The sequence below is a fragment of the Leucoraja erinacea genome, chromosome 18 (genome assembly GCF_028641065.1).
Source record: "Leucoraja erinacea ecotype New England chromosome 18, Leri_hhj_1, whole genome shotgun sequence".
Taxonomy (NCBI): Eukaryota; Metazoa; Chordata; class Chondrichthyes; order Rajiformes; family Rajidae; genus Leucoraja; species Leucoraja erinaceus.
In genome coordinates this window covers 40,202,125-40,221,763 of record NC_073394.1, presented here as the reverse complement: position 1 = coordinate 40,221,763, position 19,639 = coordinate 40,202,125, and the positions used below count along the sequence as shown (strand labels likewise).

The 19,639-nt window shown below is 43.3% G+C and overlaps 1 protein-coding gene across 2 annotated transcripts in view; it reads right to left on the bottom strand.

Annotated features, from left to right (window-relative positions):
* tub (TUB bipartite transcription factor) overlaps window positions 1–19,427 on the bottom strand; it is a 197,572-nt gene extending 178,145 nt beyond the window's left edge. Inside the window, exon 1 of one of the 2 annotated variants that reach the window (XM_055649896.1) lies at window positions 19,129–19,427. In XM_055649896.1, coding sequence (XP_055505871.1) covers window positions 19,129–19,184 — 56 coding nt within the window. In that variant the 5' untranslated portion in view covers window positions 19,185–19,427. The remainder of the gene's footprint in view (window positions 1–19,128) is intronic. The other variant, XM_055649898.1, reaches the window with a different exon arrangement.
* Between the last annotated feature and the right edge of the window lie 212 nt (window positions 19,428–19,639).

Sequence of the window (19,639 nt, the reverse complement as noted above, 5' to 3'; positions counted from 1 at the left end):
GGCCACCCAAGTCGTTCACGCTTTAATGCAGAACTTGTCTTTATGCACGCTTTTTCGATATTAAATTCAGATAATCTCCAATGAGAACATGCTACTTTTAATAATCAATTGAGTCTTTCTTCCGTATTAATAGTAACCAGTCAGGGAAAAAAATCACTATGACAGCAGTTAAAGCTGAGAGAGCAAATCTCGGGCATGTTGATATATTATTCATGTTTCCTGCACGCTGTTAATGTGAACGGACAGTACACCCAGTGCTAGCTATCTGCTCATGTCAATGGCAGTATGCAGTCGAATGCTATCACGGTCAACTACTTCCAGTGAGAACACATCTCTTTTCATTTCTTCCCAGTGGCACTGTTGAAATGAACGCTAGCTCAGTTTCACTCCGCACTCACCTGCTCAGCAGTCTATTGTTCAGTCAAAGTTTCAATTTCTAAAGGAGACTATTCACTGGCATCATGTAACGCTTAGACTCTCAAATCTCCCAGGTTATGACTCAGAACGTTGAAAAAACCTGGTTACCATGATTACCGCATCATCTTCTCTGTGACTATCCCCTAAGGGTATGAATTTCCCAAAATCTGTACACGGATGTCAATGGCAAAAGAAAAGCACAAGATTGTATCCATTTAAAAGCAGCTGACTTGAACAAGCTACATCTAAAGTATTCATTTAGTTTACAGTATGCAAAACCCTGGCAATTTCCAAGCAGTAGGTTTCTAAGTTCGGAGTTAAATGGCGAGTGATTGAAAGGTGTTGTCATTCAGTGGGACCAGACTGTCCCTGTGCACAAGGGTCCCGACCCAAAATGTCATCTGTGCATTCCCTTCCCAGGAGCTGCCTGACCCGCTAAGTTCCTCCAGCACTTTGTATTTCGTTCAGGATTCCAGCATCTGCAGTTCCTTGTGTCTCCATTTTACTGGAACAGTGTGTTTTAGATGTGGAGGTAGGAACTGCAGATGCTGGTTTACACTGAAGATAGACACAAAATGCTGGAGTAACTCAACGGGACAGGCAGCATCTCTGGAGAGAAGAAATAGGCGATGTTTTGGGTCGAGACACTTCTTCAAACATGCTGCATGCTATCCAATCAGATCAGATATACCTCACATAAACACAAGGTGAGTTCAACGGATAGAGCAAAGGGGAAGATACGGAGTGCACAGGATAGCTCTCAGCATTGTAGTTCAACAGTTCTATAGACAAAGTCCAATGACCGCAATGGGGTAGCAATGAATAGGACATTAACCAACATTATGGAAGAACTGTTCAGAAGCCTGATATCAGAAGGGAAGAATGACAAGACTAGCTTGGAAGAGCGAGGGTCAGTTTCGGTAGGTTGGAAGCCCTACAGTAGGTGGCTTAATTACTGCTAAATTTGCACTGTTTGACAATTGCTGTAGAATTCAATGTAATTGATCTGAAATAAACAGCAAACACATTTCACTTCTCACTTCTTCACTTAAACCATGATGACATTACCTCTCACACATGTTTGTGCAATAAAAAGATTTTAAAATTCCTGGTATCAAATTCCTGAACCGTTTGGTAAAGGATAAACACATGTACAGTGGGTCTAAAAATATTGGTTGCCAGGAGACAAAGGGGGCCCACTTCATCAGGGGCCCACTTGATTTAGGGGGCCCACTTCATCAGGGGCCCACTTGCCATCGGGCAAGCTGACACCCTGGCCAGTCCGCCACTGCATATGCACCCCCATAAACTGGAGTCACCATTGCATTGTGTGAACACGTGATTTATGTGATATATGTAGAGGAACAGCACACAGACCAAGGACACATCAGACACACTGCCTTGCAATAAAACATTACTGAGAGTTATAACATGCAAAGTGACTCTCATTTGTGCATTAATAAAACTCACAAGAAAGCCACTCAAACTAATTTTAGAAACATAGAAAATAGGTGCAGGAGTAGGCCATTCGGCCCTTCGAGCCTACACTGCCATTCAATATGATTATGGCTGATCATCCAACTCAGTATCCTGTACCTGCCTTCTCTCCATACCCCCTGATACCTTTAGCCACAAGGGCCACATCTAACTCCCTCTTAAATATAGCCAATGAACTGGCCTTAACTACCTTCTGTGGCAGAGAATTCCAGAGATTCACCACACTCTGTGTGAAAAATGTTTTTCTCATCTTGGTCCTAAAAGATTTCCCCCTTATCCTTAAACTGTGACCCCTTGTTCTGGACTTCCCCAACATCGGGAACAATCTTCCTGCATCTAGCATGTCCAACCGCTTAAGAATTTTGTAAGTTTCTATAAGATCCCCCTCAATCTTCTAAATTCTAGTGAGTACAAGCCAAGTCTATCCAGTCTTTCTTCATATGAAAGTCCTGCCATCAAAAGAATCAGTCTGGTGAACCTTCTCTGTACTCCCTCTATGGCAAGAATGTCTTTCCTCAGATTAGAAGACCAAAACTGTACGCAATACACCAGGTGTGGTCTCACCAAGACCCTGTACAACTGCAGTAAAACCTCCCTGCTCCTATACTCAACTTTTAACTTTTCAGTTGTTTTTTTGTGTAGGAAGGAACTACAGATGCTGGTTTAAACTGAAGATGGAGTAACTCAACGGGTCAGATAGCATCTCTGGAGAAAAGGAAAAGGTGACGTTTCGGGTCAAGACCCTTCTTTAAAACGTCCTAATCTCATCTAACTCCTAATCCTGAACTTCAACCCCAATAACAGTTTTACTTCCAGTAATACATTTTTGTTTAATGGTGTGAAACAGGATCCAGCATTATGATAATTATAGACCAGTCAGATGTTTGTTTGGCACAGCTAAGCAACCTGGTACAAAACTATAATGCACAACATCCCAGTAAGGATTCCTTGGACCTCATTCAAAGTCTCGTAATAAAACAATAAAACTACTGTTCATAAACCGGCAGGTTTGACCAAATCTTTTCCAGGTCAAATACGTGCAGTCATTCGATATTCTTCATTCATTGCTGAGTGAAATACAACAAATAACTAAAGCATTGATGATTTGCCATGTACATGAGGAATGAACTTCCTGAGGGTGCTCAGGAAGAATGACATCACTCAGAGACTGCTGCTGTCCTTTTATCAGTGCTCCATTGAGAGCATACTAACATACTGTGTATGCGTGTGGTACACCAGCTGCACAGCGGCTCAGAGGAAAGCGCTCCAGAGGGCCATTGACAACGCCCAGAGGATTGTCGGCTGCCCTCTCCTTACCTTGGAGGACTTACACAGTTCCCGCTGCACCAAAAAATCCCAGAGTATCATAAAGGACATTTCCCACCCCGGACACTCCCTGTTTGAACTGTTGCCGTCAGGCAGACGGTACAGATCTACAAGGACAAGGACAAACAGACTAAAAAACAGTTTTTACCCCACTGCTATAAAAGCACTAAATGTAGCCGCCAAGGAACGCAGGGGCGAGACATACTAAGGGACTGTGGTACACTGTGAAATCGACAGAAGGATGGAGGGTTGGGTGTTTATGCGTGCTATTTTCGTGATATTTATTTTAGTTGTTTATCTTTTAATATTTTACCTTGTATGTATCGTTAGCTTTTAGAAATGTTTGAATGGTGCACTGACTGGCTGACATTTTTAAATTTTGTTGTACATGGTTCATGTTACAATGACAATAAAGAAACTATTCTATTCTATTCTAACATATATTCCCATTGGTCAATGTTGTCTCCCTGTACCAGGCACGTGCCGTCAGGGTGACAATTATGAAATGGTAATTATTAAATATAAATAGTCCAGGCATGGGAGAATTATGCCTATCTAACAGATCGATCTCCTAGGTAGGCATAATTCTCCGTGCCTTTCAACCGCGGCACTTGTGACACGCAAAGTTCTGTGCAGCCCACATGCCGTTAGCGCTGCTTCAAGCCGTCAATGACAAGTGGCGCTGAAGGCAGCTGAAATTCTGCCTTTGCAGTACTGCGCATGCACAGCGCAAGTTTCTTGGCGGGGTTTTCAAATATGGATTCTCGTTATTTTAAGAGTATCTTAGGATGCAAAGAGAGAAGAATGGAGTTTGTGTACCAATAATGTGGTAAGTACATTTCTTGGTGCTTTATGTTTTTAAATGTCGTATTTCCCGGGGTGGGGGGAGAGCTCCTTTCACAGTGTTTGGGCAGTCTGGCTCGGGGTAAAGTTGCGGGGAGGGCAGGAGCGTTGTGAAGGAAGGGATCGGGGCCAGTAACTGGGGAGTGAATTAGCTCCAGTGGCTGTGAGTGGCCGCCGGGACCAGTCAGCCCCTTCTGCCGGTCCCCGCTCACCTCTGGCAGTGCCCTACGTCTCAAAACCTCTTTCCTGCCACTCGCCGGCCTCACTCACGTCAGCCGCTTCCCGAAAATCCTTAAATTCCGACAGCGCGCTCAAGGGACCAATTGAGGTTACTCGGCTGTCGGTATTTAAGGATTTGCGGGAAGCGGCTGACATGAGCGAGCGGCAGGTGGGAGATGTTCAGACAGAGAGCACTGCCAGAGGTGAGCGGGCTGGCAGAAGGTGCTGAAGTGGCAGCCGGTTCTGTTGTTGGGTCCCAGTTGCCGCTCGCAGTCACCTGCTTCCTTCACCGGAAGTGGCGGTCAGTTCTGCTGTCCATGCCCGGAACGCTGCGGCAGCGGTGAGTGAGTTACTGACATGATCTCCGACCCCCTCCTTTTCAACACTCCTGCCCTCCCCGCAACTTGAACCCCTGGCACAGACTCTCCACATGCTGTGAAAGGAACTCTCCCTCCAATTGATCCCTTGAATTAGTATTGTCATTCAATAAGATGACAACTGATTCAACGTCCCAGTGTGCTCCCGTTTTTCCCACCATCTCTCCACCTGCCTTCGTCCTCCGTCCCCACCCCCACATAAGTAATTAAAACATGAAGGAGATTTAGAAGCCTTGGGCAAATTGAATTGTTACTTATTTTTATTTTTACGGAGAGAACAATCTGCGCGTGCGCTGTTTAAGATTTTTTTAAAAAGCCGACTGACTGCCTACCCTGAGTAATTACTCACGGCACGTGCCTGCCCTGTATGGACCACTGTCATAAATTCATAAGGTCATTAGTGATAGGAGCAGAATTAGGCTAATCGGCTGATCAAGTTTACTCCGCCATTCAATCATGGCTGAACTATCTAACTCTCAACTCTATTCTCCTGCCTTCTCCCCATAACCCATGACACCCTTCCTAATCAAGAATCTATCTAACTCTGCCTGAAAAATATTGTACGCTGGATTAAATTACAATGCAGAAACACTGGCCTACACCGCCGGCGAAGCCGCTTCATGTCACTTATATTGAATTTAACAGAGGATGTAATAAGAGAATGGAATAAGAGAAAAAACACGCTAGAAATATGAAATGGAAATGCTGGAGACACTCGGCTATTCAGGCAGCACCTGCGGAAGGGAAACCATCCAGGCTTCAGGTCGAGGAACCTTCATCAGAACCCTCGGGTGGAGTGGGTGAGAAAGTTAGATAGCATCGAGCTAGTGTGGATGGACGATCGATGGTCAGCATGGACTCAGTGGGCTGAAGGGCCTGTTTACAAGCTGTATTTCTCAACTAAAACTAATTATCTAAAAATGTAATTGCTCTCCCGTAAACTGAACGTTCCAATTCAGTTGACATTTTCACCCAGGCATCGCAATAGATTCTTACTCGGAAACAAATACCTAATTTAAAATGTCCAGTTGTCCTTATAGTGGCAACTGTGAATGCTACATTTCAATGTTGATACGATCTTCACTTTGGAACCAACACAGGTACATGGATAGGAAAGGTTTAGAGGGATATAGGCCAAACACCAGCCAGTGGGGCTAGTGTAGATGAGGCATGTTGGTTGGCATGGACAAGTTGGGCCAAAGGGCCTGTTTTCCTGCTGTGTCCCTCGATGGCTTGTACACCTGTTTAGTTTAGTTTATTGTCACGTGTACCGAGGTACATTAAAAAGCTTTTGTTGCGTGCTAACCAGTCAGCAGAAAGACAATACATGATTACAATTGAGCCATCCACAGTGTACAGATACATGATAAAGGGAATACGAGGGAAAATGACTTAATGGCAAGGAATTCCTCTTATTTAAAACTTCACGTCCTCATTAAATGTTTCACTTTTGAACACTTATAGTCAAGTCCACTAATGGATAATTAGTGTCAGAACAATTCAAAGTAACAGGGGCTGCTCGAGGAGTTGAGAAAAGTGCTTCCTAATCTCTTCAGATGGAATAGTTGGGCAGCAGTAGCAAATGGTCATTGCCATTGATCAAGGAGCACTCATTATGGTCTCATTTGTAATTGCAACTAATCATCCAACACTCAGCCCACTTGACATGTTAGTCTGTTCAAATGTAGATCCATCATCATATTTCTGCAATCTAACTCAGTACTTCAGCTGTAAGAGATATTGAAGTGATCACACTTATGAGTGTGAAACATAGAAAATAGGTGCAGAAGTAAACCATTCGGCCCATCGAGCCAGCACCGCCATTCAATATGATCATGGCTGAACATCCAAAATTAGTACCCCGTTCCTGTTTCCTCCCCATATCTCTTGATTCCGTATGTGTACAGTATTGGTCAATTTAAGGAGGATTATAATGAGATACAAGCAATTCACGGAAGGTTTATTGGACTAATAATGGGATGGCAGATACTGGGGTTTCCAAAGGTCAGAGGACACTGAAGAGATCCAGATCTTCTGAGTGGTTAGGAGGTCATATTCCACTCGGCCAGTTGTATCTTCATTGTTGGGGCCAAAAGCCATAGTCACACACGGTGTTACCTAGGCAGTGAAGAAAGCTAATGGAATGTTGGCCTTCATAACAAGAGGATTTCAGTATAGTGGTATAGAGGTTCTTCTGCAGTTGTATAGGGCTCTGGTGAGACCACATCTGGAGTATTGTGTACAGTTTTGGCCTCCTAATTTGAAGAGGGACATCCTTGTGATTGAGGCAGTGCAGCGTAGGCTCACGAGGTTGATCCCTGGGATGGCGGGACTGTCATATGAGGAAAGATTGTAAAGACTAGGCTTGTATTCACTGGAGTTAAGAAGGATGAGGGGGTATCTTATAGAAACATATAAAATTATAAAAGGACTGGACAAGCTAGATGCAGGAAAAATGTTCCCAATGTTGGGCGAGTCCAGAACCAGGGGCCACAGTCTTAGAATAAAGGGGAGGTCATTTAAGACTGAGGTGAGAAAAACTTTTTCACCCAGAGAGTTGTGAATTTATGGAATTCCCTGCCACAGAGGGCATTGGAGGCCAAATCACTGGATGGATTTAAGAGAAAGTTAGTTAGAGCTCTCGGGGCTAGTGGAGTCAAGGGATATGGGGAGAAGGCAGGCACGGGTTATTGATAGGGGACGATCAGCCATGATCACAATGAATGGCGGTGCAGGCTCGAAGGGCCGAATGGCCTCCTCCTGCACCTATTTTCTATGTTTCTATGCCTAGTTTGGGTGCCGCTCATCATAGTCCCCACATCGTGCATGTGAGTAGCAAGTAGACCGTGGAACGCAAGTGTCTGCTTTCTGCACCCTGCACAACACCTGACCTGATCCTGAACCCAGCGCCTCCATATACACTTCAAACCTCTGGTTCAGTGTGCGGACTGCTGCCTGTATCGTCCCCTCATGTAGAGGCTCCCAGACCCTGACCACCCAGTGGTTCAAAGACCTTCCTCATCTCCTGGTAACACCAAAGATACACAGATTTACAGGTTAATTGGCTTCTGTAAAATTGTAAATTGTCCCGTGTGTGTGTGTGTGTGTGTGTGTGTGTGTGTGTGTGTGTGTGTGTGTGTGTGTGTGTGTGTGTGTGTGTGTGTGTGTGTGTGTGTGTGTGTGTGTGTGTGTGTGTGTGTGTGTGTGTGTGTGTGCGCGTGCGTGCGTGTGTGCGTGTGTGTGTGTGTGTGTGTGTGTGTGTGTGTGTAGGATAGTGTTAGTGTATGGGGATCGTTCGTTGGTGAGGACTCGGTGGGCCGAAGGGCCTGTTTCCGCGCTGTATTTCTAAACTAAACTAAACTAAAGCCATGCCCAGGATGCTCCTGGATTACAGGGCATTATCTACAGGAGAGGTTGGACAACGGATTGTTTCCTCTGGAGCGTCACTGGACAAGGGGAGACATGATAGAAGTAATTTAAATGATCAGAGGTTTGGACCGGGAGACAGTCAGAACCCAGGGGGGGAAATGCAAGCAGAGGAGATTAGTTTAATTTGGCATCATGTTTGCGATGGACATTGTGGACTTTAGGGGCCTGTACTGTTCTATGTTCCATGTCCTATCTGCTCCATATCCCATGTTTTATGTCCTTTTGTTCTGGACCTCTTGACCATGTGAAATAGATATTTCTCACTTCCTCTGACTGGTCTGCTCAGAATGTTTTGTCTCAATTAAGCCACCTTGGCCCTCAAGAAAACAATCCCATCTGAAGACGGGTCTCGAACTGAAACGTCACCCATTCATTTTCTCCAGAGATGCTGAGTTGTGTGTTCCAGCATTTTGTGTCTATAATCCCATCTTATCTGGTCTTCTTCATTTTGCTGACATCTCCACAAATATCCTATGCATCTTCTCCAGGGCAGTCACATCGTTCCTGTAAGGTGGTGAGCAGAACTGTACATAGCAATCAAGGCATGGCCTAATTATAGTGGAGTGCAGTGCTAGCTAACTTCCCTGCTGTTATACACCATGCTGTGTTATGCACCATAAAAACAAACACATGAGGCTTTTTAAACCTTGTTATTGACCTGCCCTGCAACCTTTGAAGATATGTGCACATACTGTACACCTCATGGTCCCTCAATTCATCGACACAACACAATATGCTGCAGGTTATCTTTCCTTGTTACACCCCCTTAAATGCAATGCCCCTTACACTTTTCCAGGTTAAATTCCCTTTTGCCACTATTCCAATTAACTGGGCAGACCATCAGTACCCTCGTATAGTCAAAGCTCTCCTCCTCACTCTCAACCATGCGTTCAAGTTTTGATTCATCTGCAAATCTCTTTATCGTGTCCTATGCAGGTATATTGAAAACTAAATTATCCGATAAGCAAGGGGCTGAGTACTGAACCTCATATTGTAGTTATGCATAGTGTAGCAACCACAAAATAACTCACCACCATCACCGTTTACTTCCTGCCACTGAGCCAATTTATAAGCACTGTCCTGCTTTTTCAATGTTGTTAATTAGACCGTTTTTTTGCAGTTAATTTAAGAGGCAGTTAATGTGAAAATATAGCCAAATTGAAGAAGTCACTTTGAAGACGATGACTTTTGCCAAAAAATATTGGCATGGCAACGTCAATTCATAGAGTCACACATCACAGAAACAGGCCCTTCAGCCCAACTTGCTTATGCTAACCAACATTCCCCATCTACGCTAGGCCCACCTGCCCACATTTGGCCCTTATCCCTCTAAACCTTTCCTATCCATATACCTGTTCAAATGTCCATTAAGTATTGCGACAATTGTACACGTTACTAACTAATCTGTGCATTAATAACAATATGTATCCTTCAAATACCATTAATGTTTCCGGCAAAATCAAGCCCCACAAACCATTCTGCAGTATTTTGGGGCATTCCCCCCCTCCATTGTTAACTTATATAAAATAAATCTCTTATTGAATGCCTCATGAAATGTTTCTGGAATAAAAAGTTTGCTACCTCTGTGCATTTTCTTCTTCTTCAGTTTGTTAACTGTACCTTGTTTAACATGAGATGGTTGAACGAGTCATCAATATGCAATGATTAATTGTCAATTTGAGTTGAAGTTATGAATTCTAAGCATTTCCCCTTATATAATAGAGAAGCAGCAACAATAGCACAGTGCTCCCTTCTTGAGCAAGTTTAATTTGCCGATTCTTCAATTCAATGGCAATACTTAACCCAACTCAAAACACACTGCAATCTCACAGCCATTATCTTCCCAGTTCAGTTCCAAGGACCACATCTATTAAAAACATTGTTCATATCAGACCAGAATCATGTTGTTGAAGAAAACTGGAGGCACTCTGAAACTCAGTCCCCAACTTAAAACTTAAAAGATTCACCTTGAATAGATAAATTTAATTATTTCTAAATCCTGTTGTTCCAAATAATATCTGCTTTACAGACCAATTGTGAAAATGTAAACGTGTGTCTATCCCTTTACATTAGGACATTGCTCAGTATTTTACATCATTGATTTGAAGTACAGTGATTATACAAGCAAATAGTCAATTGTCGTAATGATTTTTTGACAGCAATCCTTTTCCCTGATCATCTATCTATACACTGTAAATGGATCGATTGTAATCATGTATTGTCTTTCTGCTGACTGATCAGCACGCAATGAAAGCTTTTCAGTACACGTGTCAATAAACGAAATTGAATTGGATGTTTCCAGTGGCATGGCCTGGAATGGGTTAGGTTGAATACATTTAATGTAACTAAGCATTTTGTAATGGAATGAAAGAGGGAGAGTGAGGAGAACAAATGTTGCAGGAATATTAAGAAAACACGACTCAGGATGATTATATTAGACAGTCCAAGCATGTAGGTTCCCTAATGAAATAAAGCCTGGCTTCTTCAGGATGCAAAGATGTACTAGCATACAGAGACAGAAAAAAATCATCAACTCCCACGCAATCTGAAAGGTTGCTCTGTGCCACAAAGCAGAATTCATGGAGGGGACCAAAGCATAAACCATCGACAAAAGCCGAAACTCCGAGTATAGCCATGCTCTTAAACCATTTATTTTAATAATGCTAAGTTCTGCATTCACTTCTATTACTGGAGATGAGACATTTGTCAACAATAGGACTTTAAATAGATTACATTTGTTTATTCAAGGTGAATCTTTCAAGTTTTACGCTCAGTAAGATGGGGACTATCTTACTATCTCTGAAGATCCCTCCTGGTCCCAGAACACTGATGCAATTATAAAGAAAGCACATCAGCGCCTCTACTTCCTGAGAAGACAACGGAGAGTCGGTATGTCAAGGAGGACTCTCTCGAACTTCTACAGGTGCACAGTAGAGAGCATGCTGACCGGTTGCATCGTGGCTTGGTTCGGCAACTTGAGCGTCCTGGAGCGGAAAAGACTACAAAAAGTAGTAAACACTGCCCAGTCCATCATCGGCTCTGACCTCCCTACCATCGAGGGGATCTATCGCAGTCGCTACCTCAAAAAGGCTGGCAGCATCATCAAGGACCCCCACAATCCTGGCCACACACTCATCTCCCCGCTGCCTTTGGGTAGAAGGTACACAAGCCTGAAATCTGCAACGTCCAGGTTCAGGAATAGTTACTTCCCCACAGCAATCAGGCTATTAAACTCAACTCAAACAAAACTCTGAACATTAATAGCCCGTTGCACTTTATCTGCTTCTTTATGTGTGTGTATATATATATATATTTAATGGTACATGGACACACTGATCTGTTCTGTGTTCATGCCTACTATATTCTGTTGTGCTGAAGCAAAGCAAGAACTTCATTGTCCTATCTGGGACACATGACAATAAACTCTCTTGAATCTTGAATCTTGAACTAAGTTTCCGAGTGCCTCCAGTTCCCTGCATCAACATGTTTCTGGTCTGACAATCCTCACAATTCAGGCAATTCTCACAAATAACACACTTGTCAGTTTTGAAAACAAACATCTTCCGTTAACCTTGTTAGGTTTACTAAACCAAGTTGTTGAGTTATTTTGTTTTAATGATGGCTAGAAAGTTAGTAGCCTCAGGACAATCTCAACACCGTAAATCTTTAGCTAAATGTATAAAATTGTGAATATATCAATTCCTCGCTGTCATTTTCACTTACTGTGATGTGGGTGAGGTCTTGTACTGTAGACATTCCAGCAATCAACAAAAGAGAATGACACAAAGTGCTGGAGGAACTCAGCAGGTCAGGCAGTGTCTCTGGAGCTGGAGGCCATCTCGGACTGTTGTGAGCCCCACCGCGGGGCGCGGACTTACCATCGGAGCGGATCCCTTGCCTGGGATCGCTCCCACCGTGGCCTGCGGACTTACCATCAAGGGCTCACAGTCTCGGGAGAGGCAAGTCGGGAGCTCCAACGCCGCAGAAGGTTTGTCCAGCCCCAACACGAGGTTCGATTGCCCAGCGCGGGGGAGCTGACATCCCCCCCGATGCGGGAGCTGAAAGCCTCGACGCGGAGGTCCCGAACGCCGCCGGCTACGGGAGTTAAGACCGTCCCGTCAACGGGGGGCTTGAGGCCCCCGACCAAGGAAGAACAAGAAGGGAAGGACTTGGAACTTTATTTTCACCTTCCATCACAATGAGGAATGTGGAGGAGTCACTGTGATGGATGTTTATGTTAAAATGTGTTTTTTGAGTGTTGCTTTTTTAAATTGTTGAGTTGGGTTGAGATCCTTCTTCAGACAAAGACCTTTAACAAAACAATTGTTCCAATTGGTCAACATGTGTAATACTAGTGAACGTTCAACCAGCTGTGGTGTCTGGTGCCTTGTTGGACCAAAAGTCACACAACAATTAAAGTTACACATCTTTCCCTCCAAACCCTGTAAGCATGCATTAAACTAACCCCCGGCTAACTATTTACATACAGTATATAAGAGTACACATACACATGGATGCACAGAGCTGCTCCACCTAACGCTGGCACTTGCAACAAGGCAGCATTCCATCGGGACTGCCTAGGTTGCTATGCTAAACAAAGGCACAGCATCGAGTGTGTTTCCATAAGGTCATCTAACAATGTGATACGTGAGGAATTTCTCCAGTGTTTGAATTACAATTAACGTGTGGTGCAGAATGGAGTGATATTGCAAATAGTAAGATCGGCACACATACATTGCTCACTGAAGCACAAACGTTGATGGGAATGTACGGAGAAGAGAAAAATAGGATTAATGTAGGACTACTGCAAATGGGCAGTTGATGGTCAGCATGGACTCGGTGGGCCAAAGGGCCTGTTTCCCTGCTGTATCTTTATGACAATCGGCAGAATGTACAATGTGAAACCAGTGGATGCAGTTCTTGCAACAGACTTGCAACAGATCTGCAGAAACACAGCGCAGGAGGTTATTGAACAATACTAGATCACCAACTGTTCAGGTCAATGGCCCTTTATCAGAACTGGAGAAAGTGCCAGAGATGGAGAGAACAAAAGAAATGTCTGTGATATGGAGGAGACGCAAGGTGGCCTCGTGACAAAGGGTTTCTGGAGCCATCTAATTAATAAATAAATGAAAGCATTTCATGAGATACAAAACACAATAGGTGCTGGGAATGGGAAATAAGAGAATGTTCACAGTACTCAGTGGATCAGGTAGCATCAGTGGTTATATAACTAAGGTAGAGTTACGGAGGGAAGGCTGTACATCAGCAAAGTACTGGAGGAACTCAGCGGGTCAGGAGGCATCTGCTGAAGAAATGGACAGTTGGCGTTTCAAGCCATGAGACTTAAGAATAAAATTGTCTGTCCATTCCCTCCACAGATGCTGCCTGACCCGGTGAGTTCCTCCAGCACTTTGTGTTTTGCTCATGATTCCAGCATCTGCAGTTCCTTGTGTCTCTCTGGCCTTGCATCAGAACGGGTCTGTTCTGAGAAAAGTACCGTGGGCAGCACAGAGGTGCAGCAGGTAGAGCTGCTGCCTCGACGCGCTAGACACCCAGATGCAGTCCTGACCTTGGGTGCTGTCTGTGTGGAGTTTGCATGTTCTTCCTATGACCGCATGGGTTGTCTCCGGGTGCTCCAGTTTCCCCCCACATCCTAAAGATGCGGGTTTGTAGATTAATCGGCCCTCTGTAAATTGCCCCTAGTGTGTAGGGAGTGGATGAGAAAGTGGAATAACATAGAACTAGTGTGAATGGGTGATCGATGGTCGGTGTGGACCCGGTGGGCCGAAGGGCCTGGCTCCATGCTGAAAATCTAAAACTAAAACTATAAATAGTTATCTGAAGTTGTTGAGCAGAGTGCTGAAGCCCAGTAGCTGCAGTGTGGAGACAGCTCTGAACATGCTGTCAACAAAATAGAGAGAGTACAGAGGAGATTTACTAGAATGTTGCCTGGGTTTCAACAACTAAGTTACAGAGATAGGTTGAATAAGTTAGGTCTTTATTCTCTGGAGCGCAGAAGGTTAAGGGGGGACCTGATAGAGGTCTTTAAAATGATGAGAGGGATAGACAGAGTTGAAGTGGATCAGCTTTTCCCTTTGAGAATAGGGAAGATTCAAACAAGAGGACATGACTTCAGAATTAAGGGACAGAAGTTTAGGGGTAACATGAGTGGGAACTTCTTTACTCAGAGAGTGGTGGCGGTGTGGAATGAGCTTCCAGTGGAAGTGGTGGAGGCAGGTTCGTTGGTATCATTTAAAAATAAATTGGATAGGCATATGGATGAGAAGGGAATGGAGGGTTATGGTATGAGTGCAGGCAGGTGGGACTAAGGGAAAAAAAGTTGTTTGGCACGGACTTGTAGGGCCGAGATGGCCTGTTTCCGTGCTGTAATTGTTATATGGTTATATGGTTATATGCTGCTCATTCAAAACAAACTGCTGGAGGAACTCAGCAGGTCCAGCAGCACTTGTGGAGAGAAAGGGACAGTCGATGTTTGGGTTCTGGATCCTGCAACAGGGCTGGGGCCGACACTGACCAGCCCCTGCTTCCATTGCTCTTGTTCAATGCCCACGCCTGAATTCATCAACATACCTTTACATTAGTCCTGAAACTCACTCAAGCATGGTTTACATTAAAACGGGGAAAATAATTTTTCAATCCACACTGAAAGTTTTTGACCAATTTTTTCTAAAGGTAACATAACCAAATTGTCTAACCTGATGTTCCGATTGCCCAACCAGAGCACTTTCATAATAGTATTTCCCATAATCTGACAGAGTCCATTTGTCGTATGGGCAAACCACAAACTGCACCAGAAATAAGCAGCCCAGAACAAGATTTATTCAGGCTCCTTAAAGACAGCCTATGTGAAACTTCTACAAGCATCATTGCAGCCTTGAGTGCAGTTTAGTTTAGAGATACAGTGCGGAAACAGGCCCTTCGGCCCACCGGGTCCGCGCCGACCAGCAATCCCCACATACTAACAACTATCCTACACACACTAGGGACAATCATTACATTAACCAAGCCAATTAACCTACAAACACTTTGGAGCGTTGGCAGAAACCGAAGATCTGGGAGACAACCCACGCAGGTCACGGGGAGAACGTACAAACTCCGTACAGACAGTAGTCAGGAATCAAACCCGGGTCTCCGGTGCTGCATTCGCTGTGAGGCAGCAACTCTACCGCTGCCCACCATGGCCGCCCGCGGTCAAATTAATCAACACAATTTGTGTAATACGTCAGGGTGTTTTGTCAGCTTCCAAGTTGACATATTTGAGTTGGCCGAAGCTAAAAGGAGGTATTATCTTTCTGAAGTCTACTTTCGGCACCTGGAGATTTTCTTAAAGTATTTAATTTTAGGAGGACCCCCCCCAAAATGATCAACAATACATTGAAGTAGAATGTTCATACAGATATGACTAAGGCATTCAGCTCATCAAATACATTTGTAATGCAATTAAACTACATCTTATTTTCATCTTTCCATAATTGTTGCAGATGTCACTGTAGGAGGCATGGTTGGAGGTTTACAGATGATTTTAAAATTGGCAGTATTTTAGCAGATATTGGCAGATTGCGAGAAAGATACTGGAAGACTACAGATCTGAAAGATCTGATAGAAAATTGTGTGGAGCATTGGCAGATGGAATTTAATCCCTACAAACACAAGTGATGCAATTTAGATGGTCAAATAGTGGGTAGGACATATACAGTAAATGTTAGGGTGCTAAGAAATGCTGGTGAATAGAGATACATTAGGGTTGATGTCAGGGCATGGAATATAAGAGTTGAGACATTACAATGCAACTTTACTAAGCCCTGGTTAGGCAATACTTGGAGTATTGTGCGTAGTTTTAACCTCTACACTATAGAAACTCAGGAGATAGTGGAGAGGAGGTTCACCTGGATGTTTCCTGGATCTGGCGACTTTAGTCAAGGGGAGAAATTCGATAGACACAACTAGCTTTATTCTCCCTGGAGTTAAGGTTGACACTCAAAATCCTTTCCCCACAGGGGTATCAAAAACAAGAGGGCATTGGCTTAGGATGAGAGGAAGGAATTTTGGAAAAGGATTTTCAGGAGAAATATTATATGTATATATGTATATACACACGCAGCAAGTTGTTGATATCTGGAATGCACTGTCAGATGATAACAATCAGAGACAATTACTATATTAAAGAGATTTTGAGGCAGTCACAAGTCGTCAAGGGTGGGAAGGATACAGACATAATGCAGGCAAAGGGGCTAGTGTATGTGGCAAAAGGGTCAGTATGAACATGATGGGCTGAGCGGCCATTTCTGTGCCTCCACGTCGCTCAGTTGCCTCAACTAACAAAGCTTCTTCCCACTGCTCCCAAACAGTTGCTCCAACTTGCTCCAGGCTGTTCAGAATCATCCTCCACGTTACTTTAAACTTTGGCCAAACACACCTCCAAGGTAACAAGATTATCTACAGGAAGGAAAATTCAAAGTGTTGGCTGTTTTTACAGGTCAGAATTCTTAGAGCGCGCTATAAGATCTTTGGTCAGAATAGCTGACAGCACCAGAAGCAGACTGCAGTGAACAGCAAGTACATTGTGTGTGTGTGTAGATCGTGTGAGATTTTTCAGCATTGTTCACACCTTCAATGGGCAAGGTGTTAGGAGGAAACAGGAAGAAAATGCCAGGTCAGCTGATAAATTCCCTAAAAAGAGACCAAAGATAACTCTCATTGAATTACATACGAGAAGAAAATCTCAGGTTTCAATACCACACAACCAGGAAGAACATATTATACAAAACCGATGCACCCAACCGCAGACTTGGCATCCAAAAGATGCAATTACTCCAAACAGATTGGAGCTCCAGTTATTGTAAAAGGGAACTTTTGTTGGACGCTGTGTAATATTCCCCATTTATCACCATCTTCACAGGGGAGCCAAAGCAAGCAGAACTAACAGGCAGACTGCCCTCCAACATTCATTCATGCTTGCCCATACTCCTATCCAAGAGAGAGTGATGCATTCAAGAGAGAGTTAGATTTAGCTCTCCAGGTTAATGGAATCAAGGGATAAGGGGTGAAAGCAGGAACGGGGTACTGATTTTAGATGATCAGCCATGATCATATTGAATGGCGCTGTTGGCTTGAAGGGCCGAATGGCCTACTCCTGCACTTAATTTCTATGTTTCTTTCCTCATCTTTATCTCTTCCACGTCAAGATTTTTGGTGAAAATCTATCAGAGCTCCAACTGGACATTTTTTTCTTTCTCTGTACATTTCACGATTCAAGAAACATTATTCAACCTTGCAAAAACAGTCAGGGATTCTCCAAATTCCAACACAAACTGAATGAGGAATGTTAGAATTATATTTTAAAATTCCAAATTAAACAAAGCACTCATTTTAGAAAAAAAAAGGGCGTGCAAATATTGATCTAATGTATTGCAATGTTGACAAAAGCAGTTAATTTATGTGACATTCTATGATCAAAAATGCCAAGATATTGTTGGCTTCTCTTTATCTCAGTCATTGCCAAGTTTTCCTTCCAGAGGAAGGAATAACATTAAATTCCACAAGTTAATCCCCATAAAACAATTTCAAAGTTAATGAATTTTTGCTACAATTTCTGTTTGTACAATAATTGCTGTCACAGACAGAGGCTTTTAATGACACTTCCAAATGTGGCATAGATCTGGTTGGAACGTTTAAAGTTGTCGACTCGAAGAATCATGGATGATCTATATTGTTTTTCATTAAAAACTATAGCAAAACCAATAGTAAAATAACCGTCCTGTAGAGATGCAACATGCATCACAGAAATTGCAAGAACAAAGTGCTTAAATGGTTAATAGTTGCGACTGATAATAAAGATGATTTAATATTTTCCACGATTCAAAACAAAGGATGATTTAATCATTTGCCCGATTCCAAAAAAACCCAAATCATAACTGGTCTCAAATGACTTCAATTTGGCAACGACTACTCTTCAGTACCACAGTAGCTGTCTAGACAACACAAACCACACTGGAGCAACGTATTGTTGCTCTGATTCCATCATTACCATTTGCTCATTACTGGCACTGGTAATCTCCACAAAAACAATACTTCACCACAAACTTGCAGTTCTATTTTCAATACAATGAAAGTCAATGCAAAACAGCCATTATAACAAGCAGCAGTCAAATGTGTTATTAATATCACTAATGTTTGGGGAAAGTAATAAATAACACACGTGCATTCCTAGATCTACACAGGAAGTAGTTCTGAAGAGCAGGGGCCAATTTGTGCAAAGGAAGCAGTACTGGGCACCACAGGTTCAACATGGTCAAATAATCTGCACCAACATGGGCTTCAATGGGCAGGGACTTGAACAGGTGAAGTGCCGACTGTAAAGAAGTGAAGATAGACACAAAATACTGGAGTAACTCAGCAGGTCAGGCAGCATCTCTGGAGAGAAGGAATAGGTGACGTTTCAGGTCGAGACCCTTCTTTAGACAATTGAGATGGATAAAAGAAAAGCATTCACCAACACAATGACTTCCAGAAGTTTCTCTGGATCTTTATTTCTGTGCAGTACAAGCATTTTTTATTGAACAGTCAGTCTTTTTCCCATGGCTCAGTTACACTGCAATTACTGCTTCTAAATGGACTTTTAGCTAATGTGCCATCCGTTTAGAAAGGCAATGCTGATTATTTAAACGTGTACTTCTCATGCATACAATGATTGAGATAGCATTCTATCATGTCAGTTATGTTTAATAAACACTGCAACTTAATTTTGACACTACAATTTGGCTAATTATGAAGCATATTCAAGACAAATCCCATAGCATTTTCCCAGAGATTTAACAACAGCACACAGCAAGTGAGGGATGTCTTGTTTCTACCAGGTTTCACAGGATGATGTCTTATTTTTTAAAAGAGTAACATCTCCAGCTTGTTGTTGTCTGCATTAATATACTGAACCGGTGGGCGTGATAGATTCCCTGGCCTGCTGCACATTAAACCCACCCCAACACGCACATAGTACCTGTCATAACTCCATCTGCTGTAGGACATGGCCCGATTGCTACTGACTCCGTCCATTCTCCTCGATTACACTGCAAAGGCACGGCGAGGGTGTTCCCCACAGCCCAGGGCTGGAGTCTGCCGCTCCGTCTGTCACTGCCAACTCTGTCCACACACACACTGATGGAACGTGAAGCTGGTCCTGTCAGAGTTACATCTCTGCAGTGCCCAACACACATCGGATGCACACAAACTGTTCCCCACTGAACGTACAACATGAGGACTGTGCCATGTTAGTGAGAGGGAAGCACTCAAGGCACTGAGGAATGATCGTCTTATGTAACAAAATTGTTTTATAGCTAATCCCTCTCATCAGCTAAACTCCACGTTCAATTAAATCACAAACACAGCTGCTACAAATTGCCTTGCTTGTGAAGCAGCCCTTTGGTCAGGTGAAACCAGACCCAGCTCCCTCTGGTCTTTTCTAGCTTAGAGTTCCTTATTTATTCCTGTTTCCACAGATACAGCTCTAT